This window comes from Trachypithecus francoisi, unplaced genomic scaffold, assembly GCF_009764315.1.
Source record: "Trachypithecus francoisi isolate TF-2019V2 unplaced genomic scaffold, Tfra_2.0 Lachesis_group17, whole genome shotgun sequence".
NCBI lineage: Eukaryota > Metazoa > Chordata > Mammalia > Primates > Cercopithecidae > Trachypithecus > Trachypithecus francoisi.
In genome coordinates, this window is record NW_022681462.1 from 76,960,442 (window position 1) to 76,984,692 (window position 24,251).

General features: G+C 44.9%; 2 protein-coding genes across 4 annotated transcripts in view; one reads left to right on the plus strand and one right to left on the minus strand.

Moving 5' to 3' along the window:
- EHD3 (EH domain containing 3) overlaps positions 1-8,565 on the minus strand; it is a 34,434-nt gene extending 25,869 nt beyond the window's left edge. The window contains exon 1 of the mRNA XM_033176131.1: positions 7,883-8,565. Coding sequence (XP_033032022.1) covers positions 7,883-8,109 — 227 coding nt within the window. The 5' untranslated portion in view covers positions 8,110-8,565. The remainder of the gene's footprint in view (positions 1-7,882) is intronic.
- A 207-nt stretch (positions 8,566-8,772) lies between these two features.
- Positions 8,773-24,251, plus strand: part of CAPN14 (calpain 14) — a 59,679-nt gene continuing 44,200 nt past the window's right edge. For 2 of the 3 annotated variants that reach the window (XR_004428406.1, XM_033176129.1), the window contains exons 1-2: positions 8,773-8,923; positions 16,101-16,222. The gene's annotated coding sequence lies outside the window, so the exon portion shown is untranslated. The remainder of the gene's footprint in view (positions 8,924-16,100; positions 16,223-24,251) is intronic. The other variant, XM_033176130.1, reaches the window with a different exon arrangement.

The window sequence follows — 24,251 nt, forward strand, 5'->3', positions numbered from 1 at the left end:
CTTCTTCTCCAAGTTACCCAGCTGATTCTAGGTCCAGCCAGTGTTGGTAACCTGCTCTGGACCCAGCTTTTCATTTGACTGAAATAACTGCTGACATTCCATAGCCTTTCCACATGTCACACATTATGCTAAATGTTTTGACAACAGCATCTCCTTTGGTTCTCACAGGAGCCCTATAGATAGGCAGGCACTGAGGAAACTGAGGATTAGAAGGGTTACATGGCTTCTCAAAGTTAAACAGCTAGTAACAGAGCTGGAATCCACACGCACATCAGTCTGACCAAATCCTTCATTCTTCAACTGTCTTCTACCCTGAGGAAACCACTGCCCAGCGAGCTGATAAGGCCCCACAGGCTGACAGGGCAGAGCTAGTACCAGAGGCCACATCTCCAGGGCCCGTGCCCTCGCTCTCTGCCCATCCTGCGACTCCCTAAGGTGGGCCAGCGCAGGTGGACTGCAGCAGCAGGCCTGGTCTGCACAGAGGGGTGGTGGCCAGGGAGGCTCGCTAGGGCTTCCTCCCACACATCAACATCCCATTTGTGCCTTTGAGCAGCGTTCTGAGCTGTGAATTTACTCTGCGGTTCCATGGTAGTTAAAGTCAGGTTGCTATGGGCTCCGTCCCCAAGGGGGAGCCTCGGCAGCCAGCCCTGGAGGAAGCTGCTGATCCGCTGAGAGTTGGAGCCCTCCTGTCCAAAGGCCACCCGCCACACAGGGCACAGATGGCTTTCAGGTTGTCTTGGGAAGCCCCTCATCCCTCCAGATCCCAGCTCAATGATCGGAGTGTGAGGGCAGGATTTCCCCTGGTCAGAGGATCCCTCTGAAAGCTGGCACCGAGGTTGTGATGAGAGTGAATCCTAACAGCTGTACCCTTGGCTAGCACTTCCTGCATTCTCAGAATACCTTCTCCTTCAGGGCCTCCTGGGAGAAGCTGGGAATCTCATGGCCTGGGGCCAGTCAACTTGCTTCCTCTAACCTTGAGGGCTATGCTCTTCAGGGGGTACTTAACTCAGGGAACCTCAGTACCTCCCTCCATAACATGGTGGGTAATCATTCAAACTGACTGAGTACCTGCGATGTGCTGGATGTTATTCTAAATTTTCCATGGATTATCTCATTTCACCTTCCCATATACTATGATGTCAGCACTATGCTCTTCCTCATCAAACGGACCTAATAAGAAAACCTATCTCACAGGGTGTTCTGACGATTAAATTCATTGTAGAAGTTAACCATTTAACCAGTACCTTAAATTACCTAGATTATCATTCCATTTGAAGAAGGAGAAGATAAAGGTTAAACGATGTGCCCCAGGTGATGCACTCAGTAAATAGTAACAGGGCTAGGATTTGAACCTGGCACTTGGATTTGAGTTCATGCTCCTAACCACTACACTCACTCTCCTTTCCTGCCTTGACCAGGAAATGCAGCCATCTTTAGGGACAGGCCAAAAGGGTTGAGCTCCCTTTTAGAACAATGAATGGGACAAGAAGGCCACAAAGAAATATGGTTTGGCAGGAGGCAGGCAGGGCCAGGCCTTGGAGGGGAGGTGAGGCTTTGAGGCCCACAAACGCAGGAGTGTACTCATCTCCATAAATATCAGCCGTGGGGTTCCCTGCTTGGCCTCAGTGACTGGGGTGTGGCATCCCAAAGCTACTGCTATCATGTGATCAGAGCAGGTCCCTGGCCCCAAGGGCTCTAAAAGGACACTTTTGGACTTACAAACAGTCGGGCAAGATTACCCTTCATGAGAAAGATTCCACCCTGATTGGGAAACCCCATTTATCTTTGCTTGCCCAGGCAGCTGATCTAGTGAGTGTGTGGATGAGAAGCCCTAAGCAGGGCTCTGCAAGGGAGCAGCAACAGTAGATTGCGGGAAGTAGGGATCAACAAAGGCTCCAGGGACAGCTGAAATAGAGAGGGCTGAAAAGAACCATTCTGAGGCAGCCTCAAAAATGCCCAGAATGAACAGGGCCAAACAGCAGTGATGAAGGATCATCCTCACACAGGCATCTCAAATTCCACCCCTGAGAGGGACGTGGTGTTCTCAGCAGACGAGCGAAGGCTTCCCAGCCTAGCAGGGTGGCTTCCGGAGAAGTTACAGGACCGCAGCCTCAGGTGGTCAGGGAAGGGCCTGGGGTTTGTCCTGCTAAACCCACATGACCCAAAACTTGCTGGCCACACATGGGTCTGGGGAAACACTGAGTCTAATGAGGCCACCAGCAAGTCCAGGCAGCACAGTCGGGTGGGGTAAATTCTCAGGGACATATGGGTATGGCTTACAGCAGCGGGTGCCCCTGTAACAAAGCCACCACTGTGTCCAGAAAGGAAAAGTCTATTGAGGAATCTCATGCACTGATTCTTTATGGGGAGCGATACAGATTGCCTCTGTTGCCAGGAGAAAACATTCCCACAGCAGTGTAAAAAAAGAAAAGTTAATTCAGGCCAGGGTGGGAACAGCAGAGACAGGGACACACAAGAATGAGGGGAGACAGGACAGATTGAGTCCAGGATGATAATACTCGCCCTGTCGGCCTCGTGGGTTTGAGGGAGACTGTAACGCACCCCATAGACAAGCGAGGAAGTGGATGGGAGACTCCACAGCCAAGTTAACGCATGAGTCAGCTCTGTGTTCCCTGGAGCAGCTATAACTGGCCCTGTCGAAAGCACCCTCAGCCATGTGATAAAGGGATTCCAGCACGAAGGAGAATCTGATGGCCAAGGGATTCCAGCACGAAGGAGAATCTGATGGCCAAAGAGTCCAGTCTCCTTGCGACAGGCCGGCCCGCCCAGGGCACTACTCGGCACCATCCCCAGAGCTCAGCGACGTGCCTCTTCTCCAGCCCTCCCCTTCGTGCTGGAGAAGGGCCTTCCCGCACCTTCCTGAGAGCCTGCCTCTAAGCTCGTATCAGAGTCAGCTCGAGAGAGGAGAGGAAATGATAAAGCCCCATGCGCGGGGCCTGGAGCACAGCTGGTGCTAAACTGGTTCTGCCTCCCCCTGAATCCGGTCAGTAATGCTGTGAGGCAGTTATTACTATTCACATCTTATGGATAAGGAAACTGCAGGTCAGAAAGGGGAGGTGGCCTGACCTCTGTCAGACCTTCCTAACCAGGTCTCTGGGCAGGAAGTGGTGGAGCTGGATTCTGCTGACTTGGACTGTGTTCCATGGCCTTCGTCCCACTGTCAATGGGAGTGGGAGGGAGACCTTTCCCCAAAGGTCTTTCTCCTCCCAGTAAATGTTTTTCCTGATGACTTCCAGGCACCTGACTTACAAGGCAGCCCCTAAGCCAGGCTGAGGCACGTAGACACAGTTCCTCTGGCTTAAGGCCTCCTGCTCCCTTGTGTAACACTTAGGCCTTGTAAGAAGCAGGTGGATTTTCACCCAGGCCCCTTTAGAGAGCCAGCAGATCAGAACCCTGACAGACTAAGGACATCCCCTGGCCTCGGTGGGTAGACAGGGCTGAAGGCGATGCAGGGGCTGTGCCCGGCAGGATGGACTTTGCAGTGAGTGGGTCTACTGGGGGGGTGGTCCTCTTACTTTATCCCCTTAGCTTTCTGGAGAACCATCTTTCCTGGCGCGGTGGCGCTGTAATGTCTGGTGTGGGGATGTCAGGGTGGTGATGAGAGCTGGTGTAGCCACAGCAAATGACAGGTCGCCTTTGGGGTGGGAGGTCGCAGTCTCCTGAAGTGGGAGAAGCTGAAAGGGTCAGCTCAGTAGCCCTCAGGGTGGACTCCCAGCAGCCCCACCGTGTGCTCATGCCTCAGAGTCCAAGTCACATGACAGAAGGTCCGTGCAACCCTCGAGACCAGCCCAGCCTTCCTGTGGAGCCCAGGGCAGCTTAGCTCAGCGGCCCCAGGAACCACAGCCAACCCGCTAGAGCTTCTGTCTCAGCTCTGCCAAGGTCCCGGGAAGCCTCCCTCATGGCCCATGGAAGTACTCAGGCCTTTCTCAGCCCCTGGGGCAGCCAGCTACTCACCTCCACTACCTGCAGAATAAGGGGCCACAGAAGTAGGCAGCGGGAAGGAGTGACCAGGGGCCAGAGGCTCTAAGGAAGGAGGGATTCGAGGCTGCATGCCAGGCAGAGAAATAGCAAAGGGAGAAGAATAGCGGAGGCAGGAGGAAAGGCTGCCAGGGTCCGAGGGACACAGAGCTACTGTACTCCAAAGAGGCAGCCTGTGTTGGAGAGGGCAGCCGCCAAGCCAATTTACTGTTTATTTTATTACTCTGTGTTGCCGGGCCTTAGGCCAGGGAAGTTATTTCAGGCAAAGATCACAGCACATTAGTTAGTTATTAGAAGAATGTCCTTTTCTGTGTGTTCTTCCTGAGACAAGAAATAGACCCCGTGGCAAGCACATATAACAGAAAGTAGATGGACCCTCAGGGGCAAAATGCCAAGAACTGGGGGAATGAAGAGGCAAGTCTTTGTTTCTGAGGAAAAGGCCCCTCACAGGTTCAGGCCTGGGATGGAGACAAGAATCAAGGCAAGAAGCAGGGATGGGAGAAGGGAGGGGAGGAGGCCTTCTGAGACCTAGGCATGGACGCACTTATCCACCCCAGAGCAGCCTCACTCGCTCTGGGGAAGGGATGCACTGTCAACTCACCCTCTTGGAAAACAACTGCAAAATATGACTCTTAATACAAAAATTTTAAAGTTAAAAAATAATTTAAACAAAACTCTGCCCAACCTTTGGCCTAGCAATTCCACTTCTGGGAATCTCAAAAAAACAAAAAAACAAAAAAACAACAACAAAAAAACCACACACACAATATAGGAAAAAATATTATATACAGAGATATTCAGAATTATTCTACAATAACAAAAAATTAGAAATAGCCTAAAATATCCAAGAGAAGTAGATTAAGTAAATGAAGACTCATATATACACACAATGAAATAGTATGCAGCTGTTGAAAACAATGCTATTCATTAGTTATTACTCATTAGTTAAATGAATAATTGTATATACAAACAGTGAAATAGTATGCAGTTGTTAAAAATAATGCTTACAAATCATGCTTATAATATGGGAAATGTTCATGCTATAAGTAAGAAAAACTGGCCAGACGCAGTAGCTCACGTCTGTAATCCCCAGCACTTTGGGAGGCTGAGGTGGGTGGATACCCTGAGGTCAGGAGTTCGAGACTAGTCTGCCTAACACGGCGAAACCCCATCTCTACTTAAAATACCAAAATTAGCCAGGTGTGGTGGTGGGCGCCTGTAACCCCAGCTACTTGGGAGGCTGAGGCAGGAGAGTCGCTTGAACACAGGAGGCGGAGGTTGCAGTGAGCCGAGATTGTGCCATTGTACCCCAGCCTGTGTGACACAGTGAGACTCATCTCAAAAACAAAAACAAAAACAAACAACCCAGCACACAAAATTATATGTACAGCATGATCTCAACTGTGCTATAAAATAGCTACAAATACTGGAAATATATTTTATATATAAATTATATGCTTTATATATAAATGTTTTATATCTAAATTAAAGTAGCTTCTCCTAAGTCATGGGATTGTGGGTGACTTTCTTTCTTCTTTATTCTTTTCTATATTTTCCAATTAAAAACAACGGTTTATTGGATTTTATGAGAAAGAAGAAAAGTACACGATTTGGTTCTGGAGGGTTCCCTGTGGTACGACCCCTCCTACAGTGCTGGCTGACACTCCCCCAAGGGGAGACAGCTTTTGACACATGAGCTAAATTCAGTTGCTGACATGAGTGGGGAGAGGGAACTATTGCACATGGAGGATAAGAAAGAAGAGAGATCTGTCTCTCCCGGTCTTGCTGTCTCCCTCAGATAAGGAATCATCTGTGGCAATTTGACTCTGCCACTTTCTTAGACCCAGTACACAGCCAGTGATGACTCAGGCAAAGCTGGGAGAGTGTCTCAGACAAAAGGCAGTTAAACCTGTCTGCTGCTTGGGGATCCTCACCTCTCCCCATCTTCCCTCCCATTCTGCAAAATGTCTGCTGGGAACCTCCTATAGCTGAGACCCCGGAGATGCTAAGGCATGGATGTTGTCTTGTCAGTGATCATACTCCAGGAAGGAGAAGCTACAAATAATGTAGGAAAAGTTATAAATACCATATGTGCAGAGAGCCAGGGAAAGCTGTGAGAGGGCAAGGGCCATCTGCAAATGGCCTGCATTTCCCTTGAGGCACAAATGGGCCAAGTGGAGGCCAGGACTCACAAAGGAAATCCTGCACACAACTCAAGCAGCTCTGAAGTGCCTTTGGCAGCAATGGGTGCTTAATAAAACAAGGGGCATGGCTTAGATCAGGGGTTCCCACCCTAAAGTCCAAAGATGGCCCTTGCACCCCCAACATTATATGCAAATTTGGGATGCATGTACATTTTTCTAAAGATAGAAAGTTAAGAAGCAATGGATTAGATTAATCTCAAAGTCCTCTTGCAGTTCTATCAATACAAAACATACAAGAGCCAACAGGCCCATCACCTCCCAAACTCCTTCAGAAATCACTTGGCCTCTCAAAGCTGCTGAGCCCTAGGCTGTGCACTCCACAAGGACAAACTCAATGTGGTGTTGTGTTTAGACATGACCTATTAGCATGGTGCTACTTCCAGAAGGCTTGCATTACAAGGTCGATGTTAGAGAAAATTAGTACCTAGAAAATTAGTAACTAGACTGTTAACTTTTCTGCTCTCCTCACCAAACAAAGCACAGCATTTCGCATGCTGTGGATGCTCAGACAGCCAAGGAATAGCAACACGGGTACCCCTGCCTTCCAAACCCTCCGCAGGAGATGAGCATGCTTGACTTTGGGGGGCCACCAAACTCCATTCTCAGTCTGTGGGAGCCTGACTCTTAAGACAGAGGGCCACAGCATTCTCAACAGTTTGGAATGGCTGTAAAAGAGGCCAAGAAAAATGGCCGGCCTTGAAGTTGGGAGGATTAACAACTGGAGAGAAGCCTGTTATCTAAAGATAGGAAAGGCCTCTGGTGGTCTTCTCTGAATGCAGGGTGAACAAATTGACTTCTTGAGCTTCCTCCAGCCCAAGGATTCTGTAATTGAAGGGAATGGATGACTCACTCTCAGAGTTACAGGCGTTTAGCCAACCATCTCCTCACATGCATCTAGGACTTAGATCCCAGGTCTGCTGCCCACTCTTTAGATGGCTCTGCACAATTCATTTAACTTCTCTGCGCCTCAGTTATTTCACCTGCAAAGTCAGGAACTGGATGAGACAATGCCAATATCCCTTCCACCTCTAAGAGTCTTTAATATTATTATTGAGCCATTAAGATCAAATAAGAGAAAGGGAAAAAAAAGCATTCTGCTTGTGGACTCTGTCGAGTCTCCAAGATACATATATACACACACAGGAGCTCTGCTTTAGAGAAGGAAATGATAAAAGGAGGGCAAGTAGCATCCCCAGGCCACCTCCGTCCCCAGGCCTGCACCCATCAGAACTCAGCTGCAACTGTGAGGCCCCCACATGAGTGCCAAGCCCCTTGAAAAGCAAGGGAAGAGGTTTATGTGTTTTTAAAAAGTGAAGATGCAGGACATCCCCACCAGCATAAGGTGCTCCAGAGACCAGGAGCTCTTCCATTGTGCCTCCTGGGGCTGATTTCATCATCCATAAGATGGGGAGACCAGGAATGGCTTTACACTTGAATACTTCAGGTTGACCACTAGAGCCAAGGGCCAAGTAGAGTGTACAGGTATTGGGTAGGATGGGAAGGGGGACCAGCAAAAATTATGGGGTAAGATTTTGACGCCTGCACAAACACAGATATCTTCAGAGCCCTCCACTGAAGGCTTCCCATTGGTCCCCTGTCAGGAGTGGAGCACCAGGAGTGACCGGAGGGACTAGGCGCTGGGCTCCGGGGTGGGCTGCCGGGACCCTGGGCCGGCTCACCTGATGAAGGTGGTCTTCCCAGTGGAGTACTGGCCCACCAGCAGAACCATGGGCTTGTTGTCGAAGTCGGCATCCTCCAGGGCGGGCGAGTGGAACTCGTGGAAGCGGTAATGCTCTTCCAAGGGCAGCAGCTTGCTCTTGTAGAGTTTCTTGAGCCCCTCACTCACCGTCTGGAAAACCTCGGGGTCCTTCCTCCGGCGGTCGTCCGTACCCAGCCAGCTGAACATCGCAGCCGCCGCTCGCCCCCGGCACGCAGCCCCAGGGGAAGACTCCTCCTCAGGGAAAGATGTCCCGTAGGACCGGTCCGCCGGGCTCAGAGCCGCGCCGCCGCCTCACCCAAGCGCGGAGCTCAGCCGCACCATGGCCCGGGCACGCGGCTAGGAGGGCCGGGAGCGCACTCTCCTGCTCCTGGGACCAAGTCCAGCCGCTGCTGCATCCAGCAGCCCAGGCCGGAGGGAGGATAAATGATCTGGGCTAGAGGAGGAGGGGTGCAATCTTGGAAATTAAAGTCGAACCTGCGAGGAAACTGCCAGATACCGGGGTCCCCGATCGGCCCCCAGCCCTCGCCTGCTCTGCTCTGCGTGCAGCAAGGGATGCTTCGGCTCCGCTCCTGCCGGACCGAGGCGGCTCAGGGGAGGCGGCGACGCTGCCCAGCCCGCGGACAGCTCCGCATCCGCAGCAGCATCCTGCAGCCCCAGGCGCTGGTTTAAATGCCAGCTGGGCAGGAAGCCGGCGCGCAGAGGAAGTCCCCGAGTACTGGCAAGGCAGGGCCGGCCCCACGGTCCGGGCGACAGGAAGCCGCGCAGGGCGCCGCCATGTTTGTGGGCAGGCGCTCAGCTCCAGACCTGCGGCCGCGCGGGGAGAGGGATGCCGACCCAGTCCCGGGGGAGAGCGCCGGTGTCTCAGTCCCCGCCTCTGGGGCTTCGTTTTTGGAACAGCGCCCTCTCAGGGACGGCTGCGAGGACAGAGTTGACCTGTTCATCACCCTCCCTACATTGAATCGCCTCTCCGGTTGCTGAGGTCAATTCCCTAGGAAAACAGGTACTCTACTGGGATTTGGGGATTTTTTTTTTTTTTTTTTTTTTTTGGCATAGAAAGAAGGACCCACTATCAGGTTCCACAAAATAACCAAAACTGTCACTACTCAAACTTTTAGCTAGGCTTAGGGTGAAGTCATAATCGTTCCCTTTTATTTATTCATTCATTCCAGCAAAACAAAACAAGCCAACAAGCAAAATCCCTGCAAGTATTGGGCATGTACTATGGGGCAGATGCAATTTTGGTGACTGTGGATACAGAGATGAGTGCTGAACAGACTCTTCCTTCCAGGAACTCCAGTGAAGGCAGGATTTAAAGAGGAGGCATGAGCAGAGGGCCATGGGAATACAGGGAGGATTCACTCCTTTTGTGTGGCTAATTTGACGAAGGCTTCACGGAAAGCAGGACTGTAAGCTGGATCCTAAATGATGAATTGACATTCATTATTCTAGCAGCATAAGGAGCATTTGCAAAGGCTTGAGGAACATGGGAGAACTTGGTGTGTCTAAGGCAGAGTAAACTGTTTGGCATAGCTGGAGTGTAGGGTTTAGGAAGGTGGAAGAGAGTGAGGGAGACCAAGCATGGAAGGCTTTGCCAGAGATGGGGAACCAATAACAATGCTATTACTAATCATTGTTGCATTAACAAAATGCTCAGCATGTGCAGGGGCCTGGGCTGAGTTCTCAGTGAACATTGCTTTATTTAACCTTCATGGCAGATCATATTATCTCCAGCATCATACCAAGGAGAGTGAGTGGGAACACTGTTCAGGTGTAGGCAAAAGCAGTGCATTGTGTGTAGAGAATTTAAACCCAATAATAAACTGGCTGAAAGTTGACATGCTTTGTATTGGCACCATTCTAAACAGTATAGTGAGAAAACACTCTTTCCTGCCCAGGCTGATGGCTCCCACTACCCTCCCTTCCACAGATGAAGAAGGAGTAGGCTATGGACCAGGCAGGGACTGGAATGCCAAGAGCAGTGTCAAGGGCAGGGACTGGAGGAGCAAGAGGTTGGAGATTGATATGGTTTTGCTCTATGTCCCCACATAAATCTCATCTCTAATTGTAATCCCCGTAATCCCCACGTGTCTAGGGACAGAGCTGGTGGGAGGAGATTGGATCATGGGAACAGTTTCCTTCATGCTGTTCTCATGATAGTGAGTTCTCGTGAGAGCTGATGGTTTTATAAGGGGCTCTTCCCGCTTCGCTCCTCACACTTCTTTCTCCTGCCACTTTGTGAAGGACGTGTTTGCTTCCCCTTTCACTGTGATTGTAAGTTTCATGAGGCCCCCTAGCCATGCAGAGCTGTGAGTTAATTAAACCTTTTTCCTTTATAAATTACCCAGTCTTGGGTATTTCTTCATAGCTGTGCGAAAACAGACTAATACAGAGGCCAAGAGACCATTTAGGAAACTATTCCAAAACTTGACAGCAGCAATGGGATTGGAGAAGAGGTCAGACTCAAAATATTTTTTCATGGAATAGAATTGTCAGATCTTGGTACATGATAAAAAAGAGGACATAAGGGTGAGGCACAGTCTAGGATGATTTTGAATTTTCTACCATAGGGGATAAGATCGTCGGAGAAGCTCTTCCAATAATTAGGGGAGGCACAGAGAGAGCTGATTTAGCAGACAGAGATAATGTATTTAATCTAAAACATGTTGCATTTGAAGTGCCTGCAGGAGCTTCAAGAAGAGTATGGTGAAGCTGCAGGGATTTCAGAGGAGGGGGGATTGATCAGAGGCCAGTGCTGAATAGAATCTCCTTAGTTACATCTCAGATCTCCCGACTCTCTCCTTGAAACCCAAAACTGACACCTCTTGTTGAGAAATCACTCAGATTAATATTTCACCCTTGGTGTTTAGTTACTACCAGCATACAAACCTACGGAGTAATATTAAAGATATTTAACAACTCACAAGGCATGAGAATCAAACACCCAGAACAGATACTGGCCTTCCCAGTGGAGCAAGACTTGAGCCCTGTGCCATATCTGGTGTTAATACAGTGGTGTCTGGACCTTGGAGAGGTCTGGGCCTATCCCTGGGGAGAGGTCAGGATGGCCAGTGTGACAGGAAAGGAATCAAGGGGCCCCATTATGAAAATATTTCAAGAATTTTGTAATCAGTACAACCATGCCATTGTTTGCTGAATGTCTGTTCTGAATATCTAACTTGCCGAGTGCCTGTTGACACATGTACTCCTGTCTCAGTCTTGAGCAGTTGAAATCTATCTGTTTAAAAAAGGAACTAATGGAGCATTTCTGTAGACTAGCAATAAAAAGTCATAAAAGATAATATTCAAAAAAGATACCATTTTCAAAAGAACAAAAACCCAGGGATAAATCTAACAAAGGATGTGCAAGATCTTTATGTGAAAAATGACAAAACTTTATAGAAAGAGATTAAAGAAGTTCTAAATAAATGGGAGAGACGTGTCATGTTCCATCATGGAAAGATTCCGTGTCACAAACATGTGAATTCTTTACAACATAATTGATAAATTCAATAGTTGAGAGATATGATTGAAATCAAAATCTAAATAAGGTTTTCCATGGAAATTGACAAGGTGATTCTAAAATGTATAACATATAGAGCAATAGTAAAAAATAGCTTAGATATTCCAGGAGAAGAAAGAAGATAAGAGGAATAAGGAGGAGGAGGAGGAGAGGGAGAGGTGGAAGGGGAAGGAGGGAAGAAAAAGGAGAACAGAGAAGAGAAGAAGACAACAGTAACACAGCAATGGCAACAACTAAGTGAAGAGAACTTGCCCTAGTGGACATTATTATAAAGGTGCAGTGGTTAAGATGGTTTTGGCACAGAGACCAATAGAATAACGACACAGTAAATAGCCAGGAAATTTGGAAACCTGATATATACAGAAGTTGCTTTAGAGATTGCATATATATCACCACAAAGTCAGGAAGAATTCTTTAAACGAGACATCAGAAGTACAAACTGAAAATGAAAAAACTAAGTTTAGCACTAGCAAAATTTAAAACTATCGTTCAACTAAAAATAAAAAAGTGAGTGAAAAGATATTTCCCATACACAAAAACCCACAAAAGCATATCCAGAATATAGAATTAATGCCTGTACATTGATAAAAAAGACAAACATTCCAATAGACAAAAACTTGGCAAGAGCCACAAAAATGTCTTTTACAAGAGGCTACATGAATGTCCTATAAACACAAGAAAAGATGTTGCATCTTGTTAGTAATTAGAGAAATGCCAAACCACACTAACACTTCATACCCACCAAAATGGCAAGAATAAAAAAGTTGGATGATACCAAGGTTGGTGAGGATGTAGAGCCATGGGAGCTCTCATAAAATGCTGGTGGGTGTGCAGGCTGGCACAAACACTTTGGGAAACTAAGTGGCATTGCTTCGTGAAGCTGAAGATGTGCATGACCTGCCATTCTATTTCAAGGCATGATCTAGAGAAACTCCTGCACATGTGCATAGGGAGATAAGTCTAAGAATGTTGATGGTAGCATTATTTGTAGCAGCAAAAATGTATAAACAACTAAATGTCCTTCACCGAGTAAATGGATGAATTGTGCCACATTCATATAAAATATGTAGCACACTGGGGTCTAGTTGAGGGTGGAGGATGGGAGGAGGGAGAGGAACAAAAAGCAAGAGCTATTGGGTACTAGACTTAACACCTGGGTGATGAAATAATCTGTACAACAGACCGCCATGACACAAGTTTACCTATGTAACAAACCTTCACATGTACCCCTGAACCTGAAACAAAAGTTACAAAAAATGCATACTCTACAGATGAGAAAAATGAGGAAAGTGGTGCTACTGATGCCAAAATACAGTGTTGAGTGAATAAAGCCAGAAGTAGGCTATTATGCATAGAATCATACAATTTCATTAATGTTTTCGGTCATGCAAAAACCACTATCTGTTGTTCATGGATGCATATGTGTGCATTGAAATTTTTTAAAAGAGAAGCAAAGGAATGGGGTGTTCTCTGGGGACTAAAAAGGGAAATGGCATTGGGGATGGGTACACAAAACACAAGGAGCTTCAACTATATGTACACTGTTTTCTTTCTTTTTCTTTTCTTTTTCTTTCTTTTTTCTTTTTTTTTGAGGCAGGGTTTTCCTCTGTTGCCCAGGCTGGAGTGCAGTGGTGCCATCTCGGCCTACTGCAACCTCTACCTCCTGGATTCAAGAGTTTCTCCGCCTGCCTCAGCCTCCCAAGTAGCTGGGACTACAGGCATGAGCCAACATGCCTGGCTAATTTTTGTATTTTTAGTAGAGATGGGGTTTCACCATGTTGGCCAGGAGATTATCTCTCAAATTTGATAGTGAGTACTTGGCTATTCATTTCTTACTCCTTTTATCCTTTATTTTTAAAAAATCTGATCCTTGGATGCACAAAGTTGGAATTTTTTTCATAATTGTGGTTCAAGACAAACTATACCTGGCTCTTTTATTATATTTTTTTAAAACTTAACACATATTTATGTAATGGACCCTTGATGAACCCGTCATTCAAACCGAGGACTAGAAAAATTAGCAGTAATTTACATCTACTTATGTGCTCCTCCCCATCCTGTCTCCTGCCCCTTCTCCTTCTTTCTAGAGGAGACTGCTATCCTGAATCTACTGTTCCCTTGTGTATTGTTCCCTTGATTCTTAATTACTGTTGCACACAAATGCAAACTGAAAGAACACATTGTTGAGGTTTAGTGTTTTTGGACTTTTTATAAAAAGCATATCCTGCTACATGTAGTGTCCCTGGAACTCGACTTTTCTCCCATTCAACATTTGTTTTCAGCCCCATCTGGCTCCACAGGGCTCTCTCCCACCAGGTGTCTCTTCCAAACCCAGCACATGACTCCTATTTCTGTCACCTGCCAGGTGCATGGGGGTTCCCAGTCAGACAACCTGCAGTGGATGGAGTCCCGGTGTCCCCATGTCTTTGCTGTGTGAGCTTGGGGAAAGTGGCTTCACTCTCAAGCCTCAGCACCCTGGTCTCTGAAATAAAGATGGCAATAATGTTTTTTTTCAGGATTAAAGGTACAATGCATGTAAAGTGCTTAGCGCAGGGCCTGGTCCATTGAGTGTGTTCAGTATATATTAGCTCTTAATATTATAATCATTATTACTTGTATCTACTACGTGGCACTGCCTTATATCCTATTTAACAAGCTGTTGAATAAACTATTGAATAAGCTTAGTATTTAATCCAAATATTCACAGCTGTAATATTTAATAAGCTAGCACCTAATAAGTTAGTGAGCAACTTCTTTCAGTTCATTTGTGTCTTAACTGAGGATGGCTCATTAACTCAAAGGAATATAATTGTTACTAGTGAAGTCTGTGGCGTTCGCTATGGGTTCTTGGGGATGACACTATGAAACAGAGGACTTTTCCATCTCTTCCATTTCTCCCACTCAGATACTAACCCAGCCCAAACCCTCCTTAGCTTCCAAGATTAGATGAGATCGGGTGCATTCAGGGTGGTATGGATACAGCCACTTTCCTTTCTCATCCACAACCCCAGAGTTTGGCCAGAAGTAAAGAGAGAAGATGGAAACTGTAGCAGCAACCTGGAATACAAGTTTGAGCTCTGGCTAGGGGAGTTAGAAAAATCAGGAAGTGGGGCCAAGTGTCCACAATCCTAGGAATCTATGGCCTCTTTCAACCTGGCCCAAATTCGATTGCATCTGAGTGACCTGCCTGCAACCACGCAGGCATCCATGCCTTCACAGGTGCTTCCCACTCCTCATCACATGGGCTCCTTTACACACCCTGTCCTCAGCCTCAGTCTTCCCTTCCCCACCCTCTGCCTGGTAGGCACGCACTCATCCCTTAGGGCTCAGTGCGGTGGTCCGCCCTCTGAAGAGCTGAGTCAGCAACTTTCCCATAAGAAGGCTGCGCCCCTCTCTCCACTTCCAAGCTACCCCACGTAAACCTCTGTTACTGCATTCATCATATTTTACTGTAATTACGTGTTTAAATTGTTTGCCTCTCAACTAGACAGGGCACGTCTTCAGCCTGGCGCTGTGTTGTACTCGTTCTGTTTACTTCAGTTGGAGGTGAAAGTGCATCAGCTCAGCCAATTCCTACTGATGAGATCAGGCCGAGTGAAAACCTCTGTTTAGGATAAGGTCCTCATTAGTGAAACCAGGGTAAGAGAAACACCAAAGGCAGAAAAGTGTCAGTGACACTTCACAATGTTGTTGTGGGGATAAGATGAAACAATGTAGGTCAAGGACTTGATACGTTTTTTATAAGTCTATAGTAAGCGCTCAATAAATAGTTCCCTTTCCCTTTGGATGAATGAGTACTGAACGTGCACAAGGAAAGGGAAGTCTGGAATAAAAATACACAGGTGAGGGAACTGTGCTCAGGAAGTTTATAAGCCAAAAAAGAGGTGAAGAAAGAGGGTCTGGCTGAGTCTAGTTAATGGTTTGTTCAGGAATAACACTCCCCCTTCATACCATCGGTACCAATTGCTGGGATGCGGCTCTCTCATACATAGCAGCTCTCCTCGGCAGAAAGTCAGTTTCATCCCTAGGTGCAGCAGGAACAGAGCTAACCTGAGAAATCCATTTCACAGAGGAAAGCCCACACCATGAGAGGCAGTGGTGTGTGTCTGGTTTTAATAAGCTGCCTGCTTGATGAACCTCCACAGCTCAGTTTCTAAGAACCTCAACTTCCAAAGACAAGACATTTGCTACCTGCAAGATGTGAGCTATAATTAGAAAATCTCCCAATTATGGTCAGTGTCTGCTTTTGTAGCACATGTGTTTCCAGAGCGTGGGCATCTGGTCCTCACGGCAATCCTGAAGAGGTGGATAGGGATATTTCCCAGAGGGAAACTCAGGTGCAGAGAGGGAGGAAACTGCCCACACAGGCATCCTTGATTGAGCTATCGATCATCCTACTCACTTTCCCCTCAGTCCACAAAAAGTGGGAGGCAGCTTACCGAAATCTCTTGAATTCTAAAAAATAAATGAACCCTTGAGGCAGCTGATATGAGGGGAATGGGCAGGTGGGTGGTACAGAAATATTAGAGAGAGGTGAGCAAGAGGCCCCCAGAGGTGAGCAGCCATCACACTGGGCTCTGAGCTGCTTGATCAAAGCAAAAACAGAAACAAGTTATTAGTTCCAAACCCAAATATATCAGTCTGTTCCTGCCAGCAGGATCTTGATTGCACCATCCCACACAACAGCCTTGCTTGAGTAAGAGAAACACCCAAAGCAGGAAAATCCAGTGCTGAAGGACTCCAGGACCAACACCAGTTCCTGAGCATCTTTCCTGGGCTGTAAGTGTTGTTTATGTGTCTGTCTCTTTGCCAGGGGAGATAGAGGAAGTGCCTTGAGCAGAAAAGCTCTTTTTTAACCCTGCACAGGGCTGGTGCAGGCACTGACGTTGACTCATTCTTGATGTGGCTTTTGACAAGCAAACAGAAAGATTAGAAATGTGAATTCTCTGTAGTTGGCCAATTATTATAACCTTATATGTTATAACAGATAAGTCTATGACTACAAAAATGTCTGTGAGCACAGAGAACCTGATAAAGGCAGAAGCTATGAGTGTGGGTTATTTAAAAATACACAGGCGGCCAGGCGCGGTGGCTCAAGCCTGTAATCCCAGCACTTTGGGAGGCCGAGACGGGCGGATCACGAGGTCAGGAGATCGAGACCATCCTGGCTAACACAGTGAAACCCCGTCTCTACTAAAAATACAAAAAACTAGCCAGGCAAGGTGGCGGGCGCCTGTAGTCCCAACTATTCGGGAGGCTGAGGCAGGAGAGTGGCGTGAACCCGGGAGGCGGAGCTTGCAGTGAGCTGAGATCCGGCCACGGCACTCCAGCCTGGGTGACAGAGCAAGACTCCGTCTCAAAAAAAAAAAAAAAAAAAAAAAAATACACAGGCAGACAAAGTGGGGTATTAAAGTTTGGGGTGATAATCCATCAGGAATTATTTCCGCATTCTTTACTAGTTCTTTTGGTTCAATGATCTTCTGTTCTCTTTTGATTTGTCATGTCTTCTTAAAGATAAATTATTATAAATTATTGGGTAACATAATCCTTATTTCAGAGTTATCTATTTTGTTTCCATGAGTTATTTGCCTAAATTAGAATTATGTCATTTAAATTACAGCAACTTTTGTTAAATTTTAATATCTGGTATGAATAGTCACCCTCCCTTACTAGTATGTTTTTAAAATTTCTTAGATATTCTCACTTTCTTGTTTTCGTCATTGTCTTCCTCCTCCTCTCCCTCTTTCTGTCTTTTATTTTTTCCAATTGAAATTGAAAAGTAATTATGAAAATTTGGGGGTAATTTTACTTCAGTCTTTTCTTTTGTGCACATATATTTAACTTGCCATGTGATATTTTCCCCCAGTCAACACCATACCGCCAGTAATTTTACATATCCTGAAAAATATTCCAATAATTAAATTGAAATGAATGCTAATATTCAGCTATATGGAAATTCTATAATCTAATGAACTATATTCAATGATGGACAGATAAGTCATTTGCAAAATTATTGTCAACGATAATAAAAACTCTATTTCAGAGTTATCTATCCTGTTTCTGTGATCATCATTGAAAGATGAACATTTTTGTATGTAAATATTCATCCATGGTTTTATTTTCTTTGTACATATTTAATAAATGAAACTACTGGGAATATTACTAATGCTTTTGATACTTATCACCAAATTGCTTTCCAAAAGAGGCACATCAATTTATACACTTACCACAATGATGTCAGAGTTCCTACATTTTTTCTCTCCCTCCAGCCCTGTATGTTACTATTTTAAAATATTTTCATTTTATTAAAATGTAGTTATCTCTCATTTAATAATCTAAACCTTATTATTTTAAAATATCCATCAATTTGGGAAATGAGAAATGATAGACTTTTAAAAATCAGTATATATTTTACTATGAAAAACTTTTGAAATTGTTTATTAACCATTTGTATTTTTCTGATTGTCTATTTTTTCCCTCATTTTTCTAAAAGCATTTAGTGTTTTTCTTATTGTTTTGAAAGAGTTTTTAAGTTTTACAGTAAGGACATGATTAATCTTTTGTCTGTGTCTAATCCAAGTTAATTTTAATATTTTGCCAATTACCTTGTCCTTGTCTCTTCTCTGTCTTACAAAACAGAATCATTGGGACCTCTTAATCAGAATCTCATTAAAACTGTGAATTAATTTTAGGAATGACATCCTTTTAATACTTAATCTTTCCCTCCAGGAATATGACATGACTGTCTATTTATTCACAAATCTTTTATATCTCTATAAACTTTTTATAGTTCTCCTCAAATAGCCAAAAACCTTCCTTGATTATTCTCAGATATTTTGTAGTTTATTATTATTGCAAATGAGATATTTCTATTATGGTAACTTCTAACGGCTTATTGTTATATATAGGAATCCCATTAATTTAAACAATATATATAATTATTTTATTTACTACTTATTAATTTGATTTTAGTTTATTCTTTGTTTTTCAACTTATATAAAGATTATCAACTAGTGCTTTTCTTTTTTATAATACTATGTTGGTTTATAATGTATATTTTGTATTTTGGCTAGAATTTTCAGAACAATGTTGAAAATAACAAAGATGTCAGCTTTCTTGTTTTGTTCATGATTTCAATGCCATCCTGGTACCTGTCTGGATTCTTTTTTCTCTCCTCACCTCAACTTCCCCACCCCTTGGCTTGGGCATGATGATCTCTTTCAACATTTATTTTTTCCTTTTGGCTGGATAAAAAATATTCTACTAAAGCAAAGCATCTGGTATGTAGTATCTTCTCAGCTTTAACAGGCATATATATTTGTGTGTATATGGAAGCCTTCATACGTAAATGTGTATGTGTGTTGTGTACTGAGTGTTCTTTCCTGGGAGCCTGGGTAGATGGTGGTGCCATCAGTGGAAGCTGAGACCGTAGAAGAGTCTCAGGAGCAAGCAGTCAGTTTGAGGAGTTCTCCACTGATAGCCACAAGGATACTACAGCACTGCCCCAGGCTCTTCTCAAAAGGCTTTTCCTTTACAGGATGGGACAAAATTCACATGTTAAAGAGACAAGATATTTAACTGATGACACACTCAATGTGGATCATTACTGAGATGTAGTTGTGAAAAATGATGATGAGATTCAGGCTGTATGAAAACAAACATAGGAAAAAATGACTATCAACATTGATGGAGAGCCTGTTACATGTCAGGTGTTACGCTCAGTGTTCTTAAATAGATGACTTCGTTTCATTTGCACAATGACAGCTCAAAATGTCATTATTCTCCCAGATAAAGAAACAGAAGCGGCTGGGCATGGTGGCTCATGCCTGTAATCTCAGTACTTTGGGTGGCCAAGGCAGGTGGATCACGAGATCAGGAGTTTGAGACCAGCCTGGCCAACATAGTGAAACCTCATCTCTACTAAAAATACAAAAAATCAGCTACGTGTGGTGGTGGGTGCCTGTAGTCCCAGCTACTTGGGAGGCTGAAGCAGGAGAATCACTTGAACCCGGGAGGCAGAGGTTGCAGTTAGCCGAGACTGCCCCTTTGCACTCCAGCCTGGGCAAAAGAGCAAGACTCCATCAAAAAAAGAAAGAAAGAAAGTAAAAGAAACAGAAGCTTAGTACTTGGAATGAGGCAGAGTAGAGGAGGTGTCATTGTCTTTCTGAAGGCTTGGATGTTGAACTGACTTACGTGCTCCAGATGTGGTCTGATGGGACATATTTAACAGTGAGGGAACTGGTCACACTAAACTGTGTTGTGTGAATAATTTAAGGAGCTAAAAATTTTAAAGTTATATTTGAAGGGCGGTCACATGGGCTGGTGAAAACTCTGGATAGAGGGTGAGCCAAAGGTAATCAATTTACTACCGTAATATCACCCACTTGCAAGATTTCCGCTTCTCTCTGCATCTGCATGCTGATAACCTTAAACATTCCTGTCTCCCGTTTACACTTCTCCTGTTGTCTTAGTCAGTTTAGGCTGCTATAACAAAATGCTGTAGATTGGGTGGCTTATAAACAATAGGCATTTATTTCTCACTGCTCTGGAGGTTGGAAGCCCGAGATCAGGGCACCAGCATAGCTGGGTTCTGGTGAACCAGGTTCTTCCAGGTTGCATGTTGTCAACTTCTTGTTGTATCCTCACATGGTGGAAAGTTGGCAGGAGAGCTCTCTGGGGTCCCTTTTATAAGAGCCCTAATCCCATTCATAACTCCCATTCATTGCTCCACCTTCGTGACCTAAGTACCTCCACAAGCCTCCACCTACTAATATGATCACATTGGGGGTTAGGATTTCCACCTATGAATTTTGGGAGGATGCAAATATTCACTCCATAACACTTTGAACTCCAGATCTATTTCTGACACTTTCACCTGGATATCTTATAGACCAATCACACTTAGTCCAAGGGGTTAAAAGGTTCTCAAAAACCTCTCAGTAAGCACCAAATCCAATCATTAGTGAATAATCACAATTATGATTTTCAAAAAATGTATTGAATGCATATTAAGTACCCATTTAGTCCAGCCCCTGGATTAAATGTTTTATATTCATTACAATACAAACAATTGAATTTTTCCACTAATCATGTAAAGTATCTATCATTCCCATTTTGTGGATGATAACACTGAGGCTCTTAGAGGTTAGTTGCTATCTTGAGGCTATCCGACTAGTAAGGAGTAGCGTCGGGGTCAAACCGCAGGTTGATCTGGCTCCAAACATAAGGTCTTTCTAGGATGCGAACTCCACATAATTCCAGAGAGGGCAAGTCGAAGTGGAGGGTGCTATGTGTTCGGAAGGCGCAGGTATGAAGGCCACCTAGGCGACTAGTGTTTTCAGAGCTGCTTCCTCTTTCAATAAAGCCCAGACTCAAAGACTTACCAGATATGCTTTTCAGTTGAGGGGAAGTTTGGTCTTTTATGCTTTGAAAGGCAGAGATAAACCTTTCCATGGAACCGTAGGAGGAAAATGCATTTCAACATAAGTCTCTTCCATGTTCTATTGAAAAGTTTTGCCCACTCAACTCCATAAAAGTGTGTTATTTTCTGTATATAGAGAATCCCTCTATTTTAAGATAATGCAAACCTTAGGATGGCTATTTGACATAGTTGTTAAGGTAAGGAATTCCTTTGACTGATAGACCTGATGCCTCCATGCTAGATACATTGCTTCAGAGGGTTATGTGTGAAAAACTCCTAGGAACTGGGGCTGCCACCTTGGCAACTGTGCTAGAGTCCTCACTCTGGCTGGGGTGCTGCTGACTTCAAGGGCCTTCGTACCTCTTTTCTTGCATCTTCTGGGCATCAGTTGCAATGTCTTATTCACTTTTGTATCCTTGAAATTAGTCATGGTTTATTTACCATCAGGGCTTCTTTCCAACTATACCCCAATGACATGAAACAGAAACCTCGCAACCATCTCTTGGGAGGAAATGCAGAAACCACACTGTTCTCCCTGGCAATCAGATTTCCCTGTCATGAGCATCATAATGGCAAATACAAATACTTTTCTGCCAAGAAAGATAGGTAGTTTACAGATCAAAAGGAAAACAAAGCCAAAAATAAACCGAAAAAACCAAACCCCCAAAAGGCAGATAAACAAAGGTAAAACTGTGAGACACTTGGAGAAAATGATATCAGGAACAAAGAAAGGGTCAGGAAGAGAATGGCTAGAAATATGTTCCTTAGTAGTGTATTGATTTGGACCCATTAAACAATGCCAACTACACAATTAAAATAGAGGCAGAAAATAAAAAACGTGCACTGTACCTGCCTTGCCTCCCTGATGGGCATGACTCATGGTGCTGTCCCCAAGCCCTCCCCAGACAGAGCAGTCCTTGTCAATCAGAGTTCACTCAAATTATTTGTTATGAATAAATGTTATTGAAATTTTAATTAGCTCTCTGAGAACTTAGGAAAATACCCTTCTGTTGAGAAAATAGCTTGTCTGTGTTTATTTTCAAACTTCACAATGTATTTCTTAAAGAATATCTTCTATGACATTCTAAAAAGATTGTGAATGTGAAGGATTTAATAACTTAGGTCTTGGAATTTACTTTGAAACCCTGGGCATGACTTTTCATTTATGAGCTACGCCACAAAGCCTCTTTTTATTATCTTGGTTCTTGGATAGATTTCTAATGCTTGAAAGTTATATATGGAATCATCAATTTTTCCTTTCATTCTTCTGAACTTGTTATTGCCCTTTCTCCCACTCACAAATCAAAGCCCTTCTCTTTTCCTAGTTGGATCCTGGTTTTGAAAATGTATAACCAAATGAACAAAAATCAGGTGGAAAAAAACATCAAGGAATAGCATGACTTGTCGGTTAGTGGCGTGATCTCGGCTCACTGCAACCTCTGCCTCCCTGGTTCAAGCGATTCTCCTGCCTCAGCGTCCTGAGTAGCTGGGATAACAGATGTGTGCCACCATGCCTAGCTAATTTTTGTAGTTTTAGTAGAAGTGAGGTTTTACCATGTTGGTCAGCCTGGTCTCGAACTCCTGACCTTGTGATCCACCTGCCTCGGCCTCCCAAAGTGTTGGGATTACAGGCGTGAGCCGCCGCGCCTGGCCATCAGTTAGTTTTATGAAGCTTTGGTGCTGCTGCTGCTACAGCCACCACAGCCTGACAGCCCTTGTCTGTGGGGCTGCCAGAAGTAACCCTGGCCAGGGTAATGATACCCCATGACTTTCTCGCTTTATTCTTATGTTGGCAAAACAGAGAATCAATGGTTAGAGCTTAGCCATAGGCGTTTCAGTAGTTTTTCTTATTTACAGTTGTGTTGGATACAAAACAGTTTTGCTTGTTCCTTAATGTGAGTCTAGTGAAACCCCATAAATAACCTGCGTGCCCATGAAAGGTCACCTTGGAGCAGTCACTATTTACTATCTCAGGTACTCTATTTTATTCCTCAACTGGATTTTTTTACTTCTTATTTCAGTGCCCCAAATTCCAACAATCAGGGATTCATTTGGAAAAGGAGTTTTCTATTTTAAAAAATGCAAATATTATGGTGAGGTCACAGTAGTGAGACATCAGGAATTCAATTCAATTGCTTTCCCATGCCCTGAAGGAATGAGAATTTTGATTAGATGGAAAGGAAGGAGAAACTTTAGAGAGCAATTCGGTTTGTGGGAGAGGCAGATTATTTAGGGCACTTGGACTGTTCCAGAAGAAATGGAAAGTAGGACATTAGAAGGTGCCACAGACGCATTTGACCTCCTTTGAATGTTTGCTCAAGGCTGGTCCCAAACAGAATCATATATATTGTAACAGAAAGTAGAGAGAGGACGAACACAATTGTGTTTCATGTGATTGAGTCCCAGAAAGAGGAAATGGCTTGCCTAGCTTCACAAAGTTAGTGAACCTACATCTGTGTTTCTGACTCTCGAGCTAACCCTTGTTTTCCAGTACTCCACTGCAATACCAGCCAAGGAACACGTTTCCCTCTGCTTTGCCTCCAGGACTTAGAACTCCAGCAAGTGCTCCGGTTCTACTGCTCCTGAGCCTGTGAAGACCACCAAAGCCTTTCTGGGAAATTCATGACTCCTAAAATCTTGTTTCGACAGGAAAGTAAATTTCTAGTCATAAATCACAAACTTGCCAACCCACTTCTGGTCCACAGCCCACTGTGGGTCAGGACTGCCTGTGCCTTGCAGAGACAGAAGGCTCATCACCAGATGCACTTGAGTTCACTGCCTTTTTCTCAGGCATACTAGTCTGTCCTGGGTGACAATCGGAAGCCTGGGGAAGGGATGTATGACCTCTGACATGTCAAAAGGCCACAGTGCTGCTGTGCAAGGCTGGTGAGCCTCCCTGGCCATCTGTTTCCTATCACCCAGGACAATAACTTTCAAGAGTTGTCACGGGAGGAAATGGCCCTTGGTCCTTACCCTCTGCGCCTGGATGGCTCTGTGAATCCGCAGTACAATTTATAATAAGCCCAGTGATGACCATAGCAACAACTCAGACATAGAGTGAGCCTAGCCCTGTGCCAGGTGTAGGGTACTGCCCCAAGGGATGAATGGAAGCCCCTCACCTGGAGTCCCTGAAAAGATGATGAATAGAAGGGGGAAGATAACTAAGGGCCAGGATGAGGAGATGAAAATGAAAAGGTTATATCTGGGAGACAGATCAATAATAATAGTGGTCTTCCTAAATCCACTGCTTCTACTATCCCCGTAACACCTTCAGACCTGTGCGAGGAAGGGTGGCTATTTCGTGCATGAGGCAGGGGGAAGGCTCCAGAAAGTGTTGCGCTCAGGAAGAAAGCTTTGGATTTGATTTGACAGTGGCAGGGAGACAAT